Below are 17007 nucleotides of genomic sequence, written 5' to 3'. Positions count from 1 at the left end.
AGGTCAAGGCCGACAGGGAATGGGCAGTGTGGAGATATTTAAAGAAAGAGCTAATCACTTTGTGGTGGGAGGTAGGGGGGAAAGATGGAGACATGGGAGAAGGGAGGAGAAGAGAAAAGTCATGACTAGAGGGAAGAGAGGGAACAAGAAAGGAAAAAAGCAGGAGAAAAAAGAGGCATAAAGAGAGAGGAAGGGAAAAAAGAGGGAGGAAAGGAGAAAAAAGGAAGGTGGAGAGAAGGACTTGTTAAAAGGAAAGGGGGAGGGGGCTTCCCTGGTGGCACAGCAGTTGAGAGTCTGCCTGCTAGTGTGGGGGACACAGGTTCGAGCCCTGGTCTGGGAGGATCCCACATGCCGCGGAGCAACTAGGCCCATGAGCCACAACTACTGAGCCTGCGCGTCTGGAGCCTGTGCTCCGCAACAAGACAGGCCACGATAGCGAGAGGACCGCGCATCGCGATGAAGAGTGGCCCCTGCTTGCCACAACTAGAGAAAGCCCTCGCACAGAAACGAAGACCCAACACAGCCAAAATAAATAAATAAATTAAAAAAAATAAAAATAAAAGGAAAGGGGGAGAAAGGAGGAAGAAGGGGATGACCAACAGACTAAGAAGGACCACACATGAGTGACAGGCATGCAGGTGGCATCCTAGACTGCTGCTCAGAACTCGGGGGTTGGGCGGGGAGAACGTGGCAAGCAGCCTGCAAGGTCACTCCCAGCTCAAGGCTCCAAGGCACCAACAGTGCTGCACATAGTCATGACAACTGTTCCTTGGGAGACGGGACGTCTTCAAAAGGTAGCTGTTGGGCAAAAAAGAGCAGGAGACAAGCTTGGCACTGGCCAGCTCTGCTGCTGTGTGCCCAGCCTACTCAGCCTCTCTGATTGTGAGGAAAAGCCAGGCACACACGCTCCATCTTCCCCATCCTTTCCACTGATTAGGGGCACCGGGTCCTGGCCCTCCGTCTCACATGCCCTTCCTCTTGTGCTCCCTTCTCCCTGTGAGTAATGCTCCAGGAAGAAAGATGTAAGTTGCTCAGAGGTTATACCTCTGGGGAACTGTGTCGATTTCTATCATATCAAGATATTGAATCTTTATGAACTTGGACCCCCCGCCCAGGGATAAACTTTATAGGGAAGCAATATGTGGATTCACTTAGCACTATGTCCAGAATGATCCCTCTAAAACACTAATTTGAACCTGTTGTTCCCCTGTTCAAATGTCCTCACCTACCAGATAAAATCCAAATCCCTCACCCCAGCACACAAAATCCTTCATGACCTCTGCTCTTCTTACCCTTTCACCTACCTTCTTGTCTTTGCACATCTGTACTCTTTTTCTGGAATATTCTTACCCATTTGTCCCTCTGGCTAACTCCTGTTCATCTTTCAAAACGCAGCATATGTGTCAGCAATTCCAGGACAACTTCCCTGACTTCCCAGGCTGGGTCAGAGCCCTCCGCTGGGTTCCCACAGCCCTGGTGCCACTCTCATCACTGCACCTGTCACATGATATTTTCATTGCCTGCTCACTGATCTGTCCTCTCCTCTCATCTGTGAACTTTTTGAGGACAGGAGCCATGTCTGATTCATTCGAGTTTCCCTAGCACATAGCACAGAGCCTAGTACATACTAGGTTTTCATGAGCAGTTTGATGAGTGGGTGAAGGAACGAATCTCATACCAGTCTTGGACAGCATTGAAGGATTCCTCATTGGTGACATCATACATCAGGATGAAGCCCATGGCTCCACGGTAATAGGCTGTGGTGATGGTCCGGTACCGCTCCTGCCCAGCCGTGTCCTGGGTGGGAAAAGGAAAGAGTCAGCCTCCTAGAAAGTCTGCTTTGTTTCTAAAGAGTCCCCAGGACAATTAAAATCATCCAAAGTATATTTAAGGAGCACCTATTATGTATCTTTTATTGTATTTGGTGACTAGAATAAAATGGTTTTTGAAACCTCATAGAAATTAATGAGAAGATAATTAAAATCTCAATAGAAAAATGAGCAGGAGTAAAGAACAATTCACAGAAGAAATGTAAATGGATAATTATTATATTAATAGGTTTTAACCTTATTTTTAATTATAATTCCCATTATAGTTGAGGATGTAGTGAGATGTATAACCTCATACCTTGCTTGTGGGAGCGACACTTGGTTCAATCTTTCTGGTAATCAATTTGGAAGTCCCAAGAGCATTAAAAATAGTTGTACCCTTTGAACTAGAAATTTTTCCTTCTAAAAAATTTTTCTACAAAAATAGAATATCAGACAAATATTTATGCACAAAAATGCTTCTTACAACTTTATTTAGACATTGAAAAACTGACATCAACCTATATATTCAACAATAGGAGAATGGTTTAAATACAAGATTTTTAATGTGTTTATTTATATAAGAATATTTATTATAATGGAACAATTCTTGTATGTGCAATATAATGTCAGTTTCATAACTATATATGCAGAGAAGAAAACTGGAAAGAAACACATCAAAAGGTTAATAGTGAAAGCGAGAGAGAGGCATGGACATATACACACTACCAAACGTAAGGTAGATAGCTAGTGGGAAGCAGCCACATAGCACAGGGAGATCAGCTCGGTGCTTTGTGACTGCCTGGAGGGGTGGGATAGGGAGGGTGGGAGGGAGGGAGACGCAAGAGGGAAGGGATATGGGAACAGATGTATATGTATAACTGATTCACTTTGTTATAAAGCAGAAACTAATAAAAAATAATTAAAAAAATAATAAAGATAATAATTAAAAAAAGGTTAATAGTGATTATCTCTGTATGAGAGATAAGAATTACCAGGATTTTCATTTTCTTCAGCTATTTTTATTTTCTCTATGCTAAGCATGTATTACTTATATAAGGAGAAACAAATAAACATTTTTACTAAAAAAAGATGAAGACAATTCTTTATCTCAAGCAGCTCACAGTCTAGTTGGAAAGACAAACATGTAAGCAAGATAAGCCAAGCCCCACAACAAAGTGTTACTGGAGTACACTGGGATGCTTCACAATGTCCGCATGGTCCTTATGTGAGGGACCAGCCGGTCTTCTCTGAATCATGTTTTAGATGTGTGATACTTGAGCACGTATAAAACATTTCCTCATATATTATCTTATTTAAATTTTATAATAATCTCTATGATGTAGGGATCAGTATTTACATTTTGTTTTTGAGAATGCAAAAATGCAGAGAGGGTAAGTGATTTTTCCAAGGTCACAAAGCTGGTGACAAAAGCTATGCCTTAAATCTAGGACATCTGATTCCAAGTCCAATGCACATACAATTATACCTCAATCAATGAAAGATTTATCCACAGGCATTTACTGAACACTATCCATAATGATAATAAAAACAAATAGGACTTCCCTGGTGGTCCAGTGGGTAAGATTCCATGCTCCCAATGCAGGGGGCCTGGGTTCGATCCCTGGTTGGGGAACTAGATCCCACATGCATGCTGCAACTAAGAAGTCTACATGATGCAACTAAGAGGCACACGCTGCAACTAAGAAGTCTGCACGTCGCAACTAAGATATCTGCACGCCACAACTAAGAAGCCTGCAAGCTGGACTTCCCTGGTGGCACAGTAGTTAAGAATCCACCTGCCAATGCAGGGGACACGGGTTTGAGCCCTGGTCCAGGAAGATCCCACATGCCGTGAAGCAACGAAGCCCATGTGCCACAACTACTGAGCCTGCGCTCTAGAGCCTGCAAGCCACAGCTACTGAGCCCACGTGCCACAACTACTGAAGCCTGTGAACCTAGAGCCTGTGCTCCGCAACAAGAGAAGCCACCGCAATGAGAAGCCAACACACCACAAAGAGTAGCCCCAGCTCACCACAACTAGAGAAAGCCCATGCGCAGCAACGAAGACCCAAAGCAGCCAAAAATAAATTAATTAATTAAAAAAATAAAAATAAAAAATAAGAAGCCTTCATGCCACAACTAAGACCAAGCACAGCCCAAATAAATAAATAAATCATTAAAAAAATAAAAACAAATAATGAGAACAATAAGAATTATAGCCTGCCATTAATTGTACATATGTTGCAACCGTTATCCACAAACTTTAGAAAAACCCTGTAGGGTACATATTATTACTCCCATTTTACAGATGAGAAAACTGAGGTTCAGAGAGATTGCCCACCAAATGTAAGAATTGGGATTCAATACAAGTATGTCTGACTCCTACACCCATTACAGTATATTGCCTTGGCTATGAACCATACTTTGTGTGACACAGAAATGGGACAAGGACCATCCTTGCCCTAAGGAAGCCTCAGTAAAAGTAAAGAGGTGGCTAAGGCATACCACTGAACTCATAATTAGCAATACATGGCAGTATGTCATCAGTACCGGGTATGTGGCATAAAGAAAATGTGTCACACAAGTCAGATAAGGTAGAAACATGGTGGTTTTAGGTAGTTATGGAAGATGTCAAAGCAGAGATAGTGCACCAGTTAGGGTAGACTGGGTTATTCAGTAATACGCAATCTCAAAATCTCAGCAGATTCAAAAACAAGGTTTTATTTTTCACTATTTTTACATATCCATCAAGGGTTGGCTGGGCGCTCTGCTTTTTGTCTTCCTCATTCCAGGATAAAGAGTGACAGGGTGGGGCTTCCCTGGTGGCGCAGTGGTTGAGAGTCCGCCTGCCAATGCAGGGGACATGGGTTCGTGCCCCGGTCTGGGAAGATCCCATATGCCGCAGAGCGGCTGGGCCCGTGAGCCACGGCCGCTGAGCCTGTGCGTCCGGAGCCTGTGCTCCGCAACGGGAGAGGCCACAACAGTGAGATGCCCGCGTACCACAAAAAACAAACAAACAAACAAAAAAACGGGAATAATAACAATACCTATTTCACAAAGTTATCGTGAAGATTAAGAACGTTATTATATCTAAAATGCTTGGAACAGTTCCTGATACAGAGTAAATGCCACTTAGGCATTATTTTTGTACTTCCACAGTCAGCCCCAGGAGCAGGGCCAGCTTCCCAGGGTCTGCCCAACAGCAGTGAATGAGTCTCATGCCATGTGCCACTTCCTTCTCATCCAAACCTGCCCAGGGCTGCCTCCACCCAGGGTCTCAATATGATGCTTCCCTCAAGGAGCAGAAAGTGGCCAGACAGAAAGGGAATGGATGAGTTAAGAGTTGAGCAGGCTGGGCTTCTCTGGTGGCACAGTGGTTGAGAGTCCGCCTGCCAATGCAGGGGACATGGGTTCGTGCCCCGGTCTGGGAAGATCCCATATGCCGCAGAGCGGCTGGGCCCGTGAGCCACGGCCGCTGAGCCTGTGCGTCCGGAGCCTGTGCTCCGCAACGGGAGAGGCCACAACAGTGAGATGCCCGCGTACCACAAAAAACAAACAAACAAACAAAAAAACGGGAATAATAACAATACCTATTTCACAAAGTTATCGTGAAGATTAAGAACGTTATTATATCTAAAATGCTTGGAACAGTTCCTGATACAGAGTAAATGCCACTTAGGCATTATTTTTGTACTTCCACAGTCAGCCCCAGGAGCAGGGCCAGCTTCCCAGGGTCTGCCCAACAGCAGTGAATGAGTCTCATGCCATGTGCCACTTCCTTCTCATCCAAACCTGCCCAGGGCTGCCTCCACCCAGGGTCTCAATATGATGCTTCCCTCAAGGAGCAGAAAGTGGCCAGACAGAAAGGGAATGGATGAGTTAAGAGTTGAGCAGGCTGGGCTTCTCTGGTGGCACAGTGGTTGACAGTCTGCCTGCTGATGCAGGGGACACGGGTTCGTGCCCTGGTCCGGGAAGATCCCACATGTCACGGAGCGGCTGGGCCCGTGAGCCATGGCCGCTGAGCCTGTGCGTCCGGAGCCTGTGCTCCGCAACAGGAAAGGCCACAATGAGAGGCCCGCGTACCGCAAAAAAAAAAAAAAAAAAAAAAAAAAGAGTTGAGCAGGCTTTGGACTTCCCTGGTGGTGCAGTGGTTGAGAATCTGCCTGCCAATGCAGGGGACACAGGTTCCATCCCTGGTCTGGGAAGATCCCACATGCCGCGGAGCAACTAAGCCCGTGTACCACAACTACTGAGCCTGCGCTTTAGGGCCCACGAGCCACAACTACTGAAGCCCACGCACCTAGAGCCTGTGCTCTGCAACAAGAGAAGCCACCACAATGAGAAGCCCGCGCACCACAATGAAGAGTAGCCCCCGCTCGCCACAACTAGAGAAAGGTCCACACGCAGCAACAAAGACCTAATGCAGCCAAAAATAAATAAATAAAATAAATAAATTTATTAAAAAAAAGAGTTGATCAGGCTTTGGTCTGACTCCCAGCTCTGCCACTCATCAACTGTGTGCTTTTGGACAGCTTGGTTTTTTCATCTCTCTGAGGCTCAGCTTCCTCACGATTCGAATGGAATAATAATGATTACTTTGTAGAGTGTTTGTAATTAAATAAGATTTTTTTAAATGTCTGGCTCATAATAGGTACTCAGATATAGGAGTATTTGTCATTTTCATTATTATTTAACTTTTCTAAGCCTTAATTTCCTCATCAATAAAGTGGTGATAATAATACCAGCCCTGAAGTGGTTATATGAGGATCAGTGATAATGTACTGGTAGAGCTTGGCAGAGTGCCAGGCACATAGTAGGTGCTCAATAAAGTTCATAATAGCTGCTGCTATTACTGTTGATATTGTTGTTGTTGTTGTTGTTGTTCACCTAATGAAAAGCAAGGTTGGAAACAACAATCCAGCTCTCACTACCCTGTGCTCAATAGAAAGTAGCCCAGAGAATCGCTTCTAAACCTCCCTCTCTCTTTTATTTTTAAAAATCACTTTGACGAACATTGATTCCCCTCCCACTGAGGAGAGTCAGAAATAGAACCAAAGAGGAGACAGGAAGGAGGAGAAAGAAAGAGGCATGACTCACTGGCTACTTGAGGAAGGAGACCATGTCATCAAGAGCAATCAATTCACTTCTACGAAGCAGACACACATTGAGCTCTTCATATGGGCAGAGCCTTATGCCAGAGAGTGGACACCATGATGCACAAGCCACCATCCTGGCCTGCAGCAGCCCTGTCAGTGTGGCCGACAGACACTTGCTATGTGCCAGGCGCTTTGATAAGTGCTTTATATATGGGATCCTATTATTTGTACTAACAAAATAAAACTGCTATGTGCCAGGCACTATGCTAAGCACTTTTCCTACTGTACTTAATTTTCAAAACAGCCTCGAAATACTGTTATGTTTACTTGCAGATGAGAAAAATTTAAATAACTTGCCTACGATCTTGCAACCAGTTCATGGCAGACAGATTCAAAGCTAGGTCTGATTCCAAAGCCTGTGCTCTTCCTGGGATGCCCTTTGCTCTACATTATTTCTCTTAATTATTATGTCAGCCTGAAGCAGGACAAGTTTGAGTCCCCATTTTATATATGGATTAACTGAGGGTCACAGAGGTTAAGTAAACTGCTAGAGTCACAAGCTATAAGGAAGCAGAGTCAGGATTCAAATTTGGTCTTTTGACAAGAGTGTATTTTCAGCACAGCCTATAGCCCAACCAGACTGTGAATTCTGAATCCCTCTCTGCCCCTCAGGACAGGACCCAGCCCACCCTGAAACCTTCCAGATAGGAGATCCTCCAACCATGTCTAAGACTCCCTAAGGCCAACAATCTCCCCTTCACCAGAGGGTAAGGCTGGAAATCACCCACAAAACTTAAATGGAATCACGTGTGTCTGGCACACAGGTGCTCAACAATATTAGTTATGTTCTCTGTCTTGATTGAAACATTGATCCAACACAGACCCATCATTTCTTTCTGGAGTTCCCTCCTTGTCACCCACACATGCAATACTAATTTCTGCTTCATATGTCTGTTCATGCTACTCTCTCTGCCACATATGCCCTCTCCCAGCTCCTCCACTTGTCTTGACTATCAGATTGTTGAGTTCTAAAATTAAAAGTAAATCTTAGAAGTTACTCAATCCACCCGCTCACTTAAAAAAGGAATTCCTTCTACAGCATACTTGCATTGAGTGTTCCCAATGTTGGATGCCTACCACCTCAAAAGGCATCCACTCCACTGATGGACAGTTCTGAGTATTAGAACATTTCTTCCTTCCATAGAGCTGAAAGCTGCATGTGGTAATTTCTATCCATTGATTTAACGCTGTTCTCTGGAGACCCAAAGAATAAATCTAATTTTTCACTCATGTGGCAGCCCTCCAAATATTTAAGTTCTAGGTTTGTTTAGCTCTTAGAGTTTACAAAGTTTTTTTCTTATTATCTCAGTTAGTTCCCAGAGAAATCCTTTAAGAGGAGAACCAATATCTCCATTACAGACACACACACACACACACACACACAACAACAACAACAACAACTGCGCCTTGAAGAGGTGAATGATGAAAAGAGGCTTAAATAAAACCAGGTCTTCTGACTCCAAGAGACCATTGCATGTGGCACAGGGCTACATCCCTGATATTTTAAATCACCTGTGACAGGCACCACAATTAAACAGAATGACCAGAACAGTGACGGGAACTTGAAACTGTGACATGGGAGAAGCAACTGAAGGAAGGAAGAAGCTTTGGGGAATCGTACTGCTATCTTCAAATATCTAAAGTGTCTAAAGGGAGGGTATTCCTCCTTTTCCTTTCTATTTTTTTTTTTTCAAATTTTCACTGGGCACTGATTCTGTGGCAAGTGTTGGCTAGGTCCCGAAGATAAAATGTTGAATACTACACATACCTACTTGAAGTCTACAGTGTCTGTTGACTGGAAAGAGAAATGTGCATTGGATGGGGATTCTGAGGCAGGAGAAGCCCATTCCCATAGAATCTTCTAGCACCTTTCCTTGAGGCAACACTCTTCCTTTGGAGCTCAGCTCAGCAGAGGAGCTGGCCTGACCATCCTGGCAATGTCAAATGCTCCAATTACAGGTTCTCCTGGCACCATGTACTTCTTCTTTGTAGCACTCCTCCCCACTGTAATTTTGTATTTATTTGTGTAATTATTTGATTAAAGTCTGTCTTCCCTGCCAAATTGCAAGGACCACAAGAACAGGATGTCTGGTTTTGCCTACTATTGTGTCTCCAGTGCCTGGCACAGCACTGGCACATGGGGTGGGGGAGATTTCCAAAAAATACTAGTTGAAAGGGTGAATTTTGTGGGTGACTGCAACATTTTTGACAGAGCACACTGAATGTCAGATGGGAATTTCTAAAAATCCAAATCTCATCTCCTTACTCTGGGTCTAAATCCCTTCCCCAGCTTCCCACAGCCCACACGATGGGGTCCAAGCAACTCCATAGAACGTAGACCCTTCAGGATCTACTCAGGTTTCCTTTCCAGTTTCTTCCCTCCCATTCCTCCACTGAACCAGTGAGTTCCAGCTTTGCCTAACTAGTGGTTTCCCAAACACTGCTCCTTCACACCCCTGGGCCTTAACCTGATATGCTGATCTTTGCCTGAAATCCCCTTTCTCTTTTATAATTCACAACCTTCTTCAAGGTCACATCCTCGGAAACTTTCCTTGGCCTCCTCTCCTCTGACAAAGTAACTTCTTCCTCTGCCCTTTTATGATTTGGCATTATATCATCGCACACATCACATTTATTATAGTTACTGGTTCATTCATCTGTCTCCTCTTCCAGATTATGAGCGTCTTTTTTTTGCCACACAGCGCGGCTTGCTTGTGGGACCTCAGTTCCCTGACCAGGGGTCGAACCTGGGCCCTGGCATTGCAAGTGCGGAGTCTTAACCATTGGCCCACCCGGGAATTCCCTATGAGCATCTTGAGACCCAATCTTTATTTAGCTAAATCCCAGGCCCTCAACTATAGCATCTGGCACATAGTAGGCACTTACTAAGAATGCTGGTGAATGAAACTCAAAGGCTGATTATGTGCTGAGGAGGGAAAACTCATTTAGAACCTCAGGATTGGTTGGAAAAGCACCTGTGAGAAAAGGGTCACCTCTTATTTCTGATTCCTTTCCATGTTATACACAAAAGAGGGAGGCCCAGGGCTTCCTTGGTGGCGCAGTGGTTGAGAGTCCGCCCGCCGATGCAGGGGACACGGGTTTGTGCCCCAGTCCGGGAAGATCCCACATGCCGCGGAGCGGCTGAGCCCGTGAGCCATGGCCGCTGAGCCTGCGCGTCCGGAGCCTGTGCTCCGCAACGGGAGAGGCCACAACAGTGAGAGGCCCGCGTACCGCAAAAAAAAAAAAAAGAGGAAGGCCCAGAGCAGTGACAGACTTAAGAGGTCACACAGCTAGCAAGAGGTTATCTCTGGGACCTCCATCCCTGGATCCTGCCCTGTTATATACATGCTCCCCCAGCCAAACTCCTCCATCCCCCACTCTTCAATTCATTCCCTCCAGGCCAGGTTGGGGGGTGGGGATGATGAGCACCAGGAATGCAAGTAATAAGAGCTTCTGGGCTCGTTTTCCCCTCACCCTGTGCCCCAACCCACAGCTGCCAAGCTCCAAGGCCTTTGTATTTTGCAGCACCTGGGAGCCGAGACATTATGTCCCATGGGAATGGGAGGAAAGCAGAGGGAGAGAGCTTTTCAGGGAGGTTCAGTGTAGCCAAGGAGAAGCAGAGGACTGAGGAAAGGAAAGAGTATTCTGTTAAAGCTGGCTTGGTGTTACACCCATCTGTCCTCAGTAGTACAGACCACACTTAGAGCACCCTACAGTTTACAAGCATTTTTGTTGCATCATTTCATTGGATCCCAACAACGACCCTGTGATATAGATTTTTTAGAGCCAGAAGAAACCAATCTTTGAGGTCATCCAGTCTGACTGCTTTATTTTGCACGTAGGGAAATTGAGACTTAGAGAGGTAACTTTCCTAAGGTCACGCAGCCACTTATTTTTTGGTTAGGCTGGGACTCAAGTGCAAATATTCTGACTCCACATCCAGTATTCTTTCCAGCACACCATGAATTACTGTCACTATTGATTTACAAGTAAGAAAACTGGAGTCCAAGTACACATAGGTAGGAACTGGTAGATCCTTGAGGGCAGAGGGCAGGAAAGAGGCCACTGGAATCCAGGACTGGGTATTCGAAAGCACTTCCCTGCCCACTGTAATCCTATCTAACCTTTGAGGTCCAAGTCAAAGGGCACCTATTCTAGGAAGTTCCTTGGGATCCAGCATCATTTTCTCTGGGCCTCCACAGAATGTAGTTGGGCCTTTATTTTAGCAATAGCAGAGCACAGAATATTAGATCTAGAAAGTCCCTGTGAGAGTCATCAATTACACAAATATTTACTGAGCCTACACTGTGCCAGTGAGTAAGACCCACGTGATCCCTGCCCTCGGAATTCTCAGACTAGCAGGGAAGCTACCTCACACATGACAAATTCTGTGACAGGTACATATAGGGTCAACTCCCTCATTTTACAGATGAGAAATTTGCGCTCAAAGAGATGAATGCCCTGGTTCTTATTTTTAGCCTTGATCTCACACAAAACCCTCAAAAACCTCAAATCCTCTCACAGATAATTTCCACTAAGATGTAGGTACTACATTTTACTTCGTGCAGATAAACTGAAAGTTATAGGGGTTCCTTTCATTGCCCCTCAATACACCTGGCATATCTTAGGTGTTCAATAAATTTTTTTTTTTTTTTTTTTTTTTGCGGTACGCGGGCCTCTTACTGTTGTGGCCTCTCCGGTTGCAGAGCACAGGCTCCGGACGCGCAGGCTCAGCGGCCATGGCTCACGGGCCCAGCCTCTCCGCGGCATGTGGGATCTTCCCGGACCGGGGCACGAACCCGTGTCCCCTGCATCGGCAGGCAGACTCTCAACCACTGCGCCACCAGGGGAGCCCCTCAATAAATATTTTTGAATGAATGGATCACAGAACCTATATCAGGGATTTGTTTCAATCTCATCTATATCTCCTCATTTAGACTGTGGATTCGGGGCTGTGCCTTTTATTTCTGTAATAAAAAGAACAATGTCTAGAGCAATGTCTAGAGCAATACATGGCACCTGGCAGGTATTCCAAAAATACTGAATGAACAAAGGAATGAATGAATGAGAGAAGCTGAGTAATATTATCTCTCTGTTGCCTTAAATAACAAAGAAGACATGCCCCAAACATACTCTTCTTCTCAAAACCCCTCCTTTCCTCAGCTCCTCTGAAACCTCACTTCACCAGTGCTCTCCCTGCATCTCCCCTGCTCCTGCTCTGTCTCCTAAACTGGCTCTTTATCCCCTGGGCCCCTTACTTCCAAGTTTCAGATGGAAATTTCCAACTGTCTGCTGGACATCTCCACCTAGTCTGAATGCCTTAGACATGTACATAGTTGACTATTAAGTATGACCTATTTCATTTGTGTCTTCTCCAGCTAATATGCCCTCATCAGTACCTGGCACAGATCTAGGCACGTAGCAGGTATTTTAAAGATGCCTGCTGAAAGAACCCTCATCCCTAACCATCATCCCATTGCTTTGGCATGGTCAAATTTAGCATTACAGTTGTCAATCCATTTCCTCTTCAGTCTTTTTGCCTACCAATTGACATCAGCACCGTTCAGAGCATTCTGCGAAGTCTCTTTAGGGAATTCGCTTAATTTGCCACCTGCTGTACACTTTAGGTGACTCACCCAACTCCCCTTCAAGACAGGAAGAAATGGGGGAAGAAGTGATGTGGGAGAGGGTCAGGAGGAAAAAGAGAGGCTTGAGACAAGATTATACTTAATATATCCCCAGGTCACAGCAAGCAAAAGGAAATGAGAGTCAGATCTTGTACTAAGAAACTGCTGGTGATAAAAATAGGACCCTTGTCAGGCAATTTGCAGAAGACAAATGGTTAATAAACATATAGTTGATTGTTCAATAAGTAATCAGAGAAATGCAATTTGAAATAATGATACCATTTTTATCCTATTAAATTAGCTAAAATTAAACTAAGATACTATTTGATTCTGGCCAAGGTAGAGTACAATAGGAATTTCACTACTGAAAATCTATCTAAAGGAAATAATCTGAAACCTAGGAAAAGTTCTACACACAAAGATGATCACTGATCACTGCAACGTTATCCATAACAGCCCCAAATTGAAAAGTAGTTAAACGTTCAAACAATAGAGAAGAACTAAACTTTGAGAGGCCAGAGATTGTGCCTCATTACTTTACCACTGTTTAGAGTGCCCAAAATATGGTAAATGCAACAAACATTGTTGATGAAAGAGTTAATGAATAGATATGGTATATCTTCCCTATAAAATACAATGAAGTCATTAAAAACATATTTATACTATTTACAGTAGCCAGGACATGGAAGCAACCTAAGTGTCCATCGACAGATGAATGGATAAAGAAGTGGCACATATATACAATGGAATATTACTCAGCCATAAAAAGAAACGAAATTGAGTTATTTGTAGTGAGGTGGATGGACCTAGAGTCTGTCACACAGAGTGAAGTAAGTCAGAAAGAGAAAAACAAATACCATATGCTAACACATATATATGGAATCTTAAAAAAAAAAAAGGTCATGAAGAACATACGGGCAAGTCGGGAATAAAGACGCAGACCTACTAGAGAATGGACTTGAGGACACGGGGAGGGGGAAGGGTAAGCTGGGACAAAGTGAGAGAGTGGTAGTGTATATGTGGACATATATACACTACCAAATGTAAAATAGATAGCTAGTGGGAAGCAGTCGCATAACACAGGGAGATCAGCTCGGTGCTTTGTGACCAGCTAGAAAGGTGGGATAGGGAGGGTGGGAGGGAGGGAGACGCAAGAGGGAAGAGATATGGGGATATATGTATATGTATAACTGATTCATTTTGTTATAAAGCAGACACTAACACACCATTGTAAAGCAATTATACTCCAATAAAAATGTTAAAAAACATATTTATAAAGATTTTCTAACAATTTAGCTGCACTTATGTCATAGTCTTACCTTCAAAAAGGCAGGATATAAAATTAAATATACATTATGACCTCAACTATGTTAAAAGTTCATAGAAAAGAAACTGGAAAGAAACCAACCACAATGTCAGTAATATTTTCTTCTTTATGCTTGGATATAATTTCAAAGTATTTTTTAATGAGCATATGTTACCTTTATAATTAAGAAAAACTAAACCCATAATGATTAATGGCAGTTGCTATTATTATTAATAGTCCAAGGAGAAGGAAATATGGGAAAAATATGGAAGATAAATCATGAGTTGATCATCATTGTAGATGAATGGTGGTGTTCAAGTACTAGTTAGTCTCCTTACTTGAGCGTATGTGTGAAATTTTCCATTATAAACAGGTAAAAAGAAAAGAAAAATAGTAAAGCCTAAAACAGCATGGCATCTGGGGAGAGTACAAGCAGTTCCATTTTCACCTGAGTGTAAATACAATATTATATGGATTTTAAGATGCCCATTTCTTTTCACGTTTTAGCATTTCTGAAATAAGGATATATCTTACAATTGATAGCGTTTTCAATTTCTGAAACACAGTACTTAAAATAGGAAGTGAGGTTGGAGCTATATCATGGAGGTATTGAATGCCAGGCCAGGCACTTGGACATTGTCTGGAAGAGAATAGGGAACCACTGAGGGATTTAGTGGCACCCAACAATAGGGCCCATTGCCTAGAGGACATTCAGTAAGTGTGTGCTAAATGGTGAGGCTTTTGAGGATGGGGACACTGCTGCTTATGTCAAGGGCCAGGGGACTCCGATCTCTACGGGGGAGGTATTTGAGGCCTTGCTCTCCCCTCTTTGTCATCTCACGAGTCCCATCTCTCTCCAGCTCTGCAGGGCAAAACCATCAGGTTGTCTGATAAAGCCTTTCTGTCTCCAAACCCCCACATTGCTTCCATTTTCCTGATAGTAAGAAATAATTCCTCAGAATCTGAGCCAGCACCAGAGCTAAATAAATGTGAATGTCCACAGGCCTGGGTTCCATGGCACCTTCTGACACAACATCCTAAGTCCAAAACCTTGGATGGAAGCCTGGCCCAGAGACCCTCTTATGAACTCATTTCCAAACAGAGATATATGGAGTTGACATATACAGGGTAAGTAAGAGATTAGAATGAACTCCCTAGGACTTCTGGGACTTAACTAGAAAGACAGTCCAGGATCTCCATCCTGCCCCAGGCTGTGTTTTCCCTTTGGTCTCATAGCTGCTTTCTTTTGGGAGTTGGCCCAAGTCACCATAGCAGACAAGTCCCCTGAGGAACATTTGCATACAGGTGCCAGAGTGTTCTAAAAATAGGATAAACACTCAGCTCCACAAAGCAAATGCCTTGAAATTTATTTACAAGGGAGGGGAGTCAATCATCTGAAGAGGGAGGGGGAACCTGTCAGAGGCAGCCTGATGATAGTAAGGGAGCCACATGGTGCAGGCCAGGAGTCAGGAGGCCTGGGTATGATTTAATTCGATCATTAACTTGCTTTGTGGGCTTATGAATACCATCCCCACACACACTCTGGGCCTTGGGTTCTCAATCTTTAAAACAGGGATATTAGACTAGATGATTTTTAGGGCCCCTTCTAGCTCTAAGGAGTCAGGATAAATAGTAATAATAATAACTGCTAACATGAAATGAGTATTTACCAAGTGTCAGGCACTGTGACAAGTATTTTTCATGCATTATTCATCAGTCCTCATAATCAGCTCTTTGAGGCAGGTAGGATAAAGAAACTGAGGCACAAAGAGGTTAAGTACTCACCCAAACTAACAAATGTTGGAGCTGGGAGTTTAAACCCTGTGCTATACTGCCTTCCAGGATGTTAGAATGCTACACTTAGTCCTGGTTTTTTAATCTAGCAGTTTCACTGCCTTAAGCTTATGCCACCCCTCCCATTTTTTTCTCCTCAGGTTCTAACCACGCTGGGCTAATCCCCCAGGTCCCAAACACTGTGTTCCTCAAAGTTTCTTTGCTTTTCTCATGCTGCTCCCTCTGCCTGGATCAGCCTGATCCCCTGCCCTGCTGAACCAGTCACTACTCAGAATTCAGTTAAAATGCTTCCTCCTCAATGAGTCACATTTCCTCCAATACCCATAGGTGGAAGTGATGACTGATTGCCATTTGTTGAGACTAAGAGTATGTCAGTTACTATGCAAATTCTTACAACTTTCGGAGAGAGATTCCATTATTATACCCATTTTACAGGTGAAGTTACTGAGACACAGAGGTTAAATACTTGCCTTAGGTCATACAGCTGGTTAAAGATCTGAACCAGACAATCTGACCTCACAGCCTTCCTAAGCCCTTTTCTACCCTCTCTCTAATGAAATATGAATTGCCAAGGTGTTTGTCTCCTCCACCAGACTATAAGCTCTTCTAGTTTTGTTTTTTTTTTGTTTTATAGTATTGACTGAACTGCTGGGAGATAATTTGGAGCAGCATACTTAGAAAAAAAAATCAGCCTAGAGTCTGACCAAACTGAAAAAAAAAAAAAAAAGATGAAGTCCCTCATTCTGTCTAATCTTTCTCTGCCATTTAAATCCCTTTGGGAACAAGACCAAAAATATGCAACATATATTATATATATACATTTTTTAAAAATTCTATACCTTGGCACCATTTCTGTTTCCATCTCAGGGGGTGGGGGAATCACCTCCCCAAGAAGCCTCTTAAAATCCTCATTCTCATCATCCCCTTAATTTTAGTGTTCTTTAGCACTTACATGTCATTTAATTAAACACAGCAAGCATTAATGAGTGGGTACTGTAAGGGGCAGTGGTAAGAGTATAGATTTGGGGGTTAGGCACATCTGAGTTCAAATTCCAGCCTGCTGCTTCCTGGCACGTGACCTTGAACCAGTTATCTAACTCTCTGAGCCCATTCGTTAGCTGCAAAATGAATATCCTTTCCTTGGTGTTGTTGGGTAGATAAAATGAAGTGTGTTGTGATAGTGCTTGGGTATCTGTAAAGTTCTGTATAAACATTAGTCATAATCATTTAATTGACGGTTTGCCCTTGATAATCTGCTGTTCTTCCCCTGGTGCCACATCCAGGACAGGCCTCAGATTCCTGGAGAGCTGGAG

General features: G+C 43.7%; 1 protein-coding gene across 1 annotated transcript in view; it reads right to left on the bottom strand.

Annotated features, from left to right (window-relative positions):
* Positions 1–17007, bottom strand: part of RAB3B (RAB3B, member RAS oncogene family) — a 61582-nt gene that overhangs the window by 18735 nt on the left and 25840 nt on the right. The window contains exon 3 of the mRNA XM_081224886.1: positions 1679–1797. Within this exon, the coding sequence (XP_081081012.1) occupies positions 1679–1797 (119 nt within the window). The remainder of the gene's footprint in view (positions 1–1678; positions 1798–17007) is intronic.

The sequence above is a fragment of the Mesoplodon bidens genome (assembly GCF_964165515.1).
Source record: "Mesoplodon bidens genome assembly, chromosome: 2".
NCBI lineage: Eukaryota > Metazoa > Chordata > Mammalia > Artiodactyla > Ziphiidae > Mesoplodon > Mesoplodon bidens.
The sequence above is the reverse complement of the archived record's forward strand: the minus strand, read 5'-3'. Positions and strand labels throughout refer to the sequence as shown.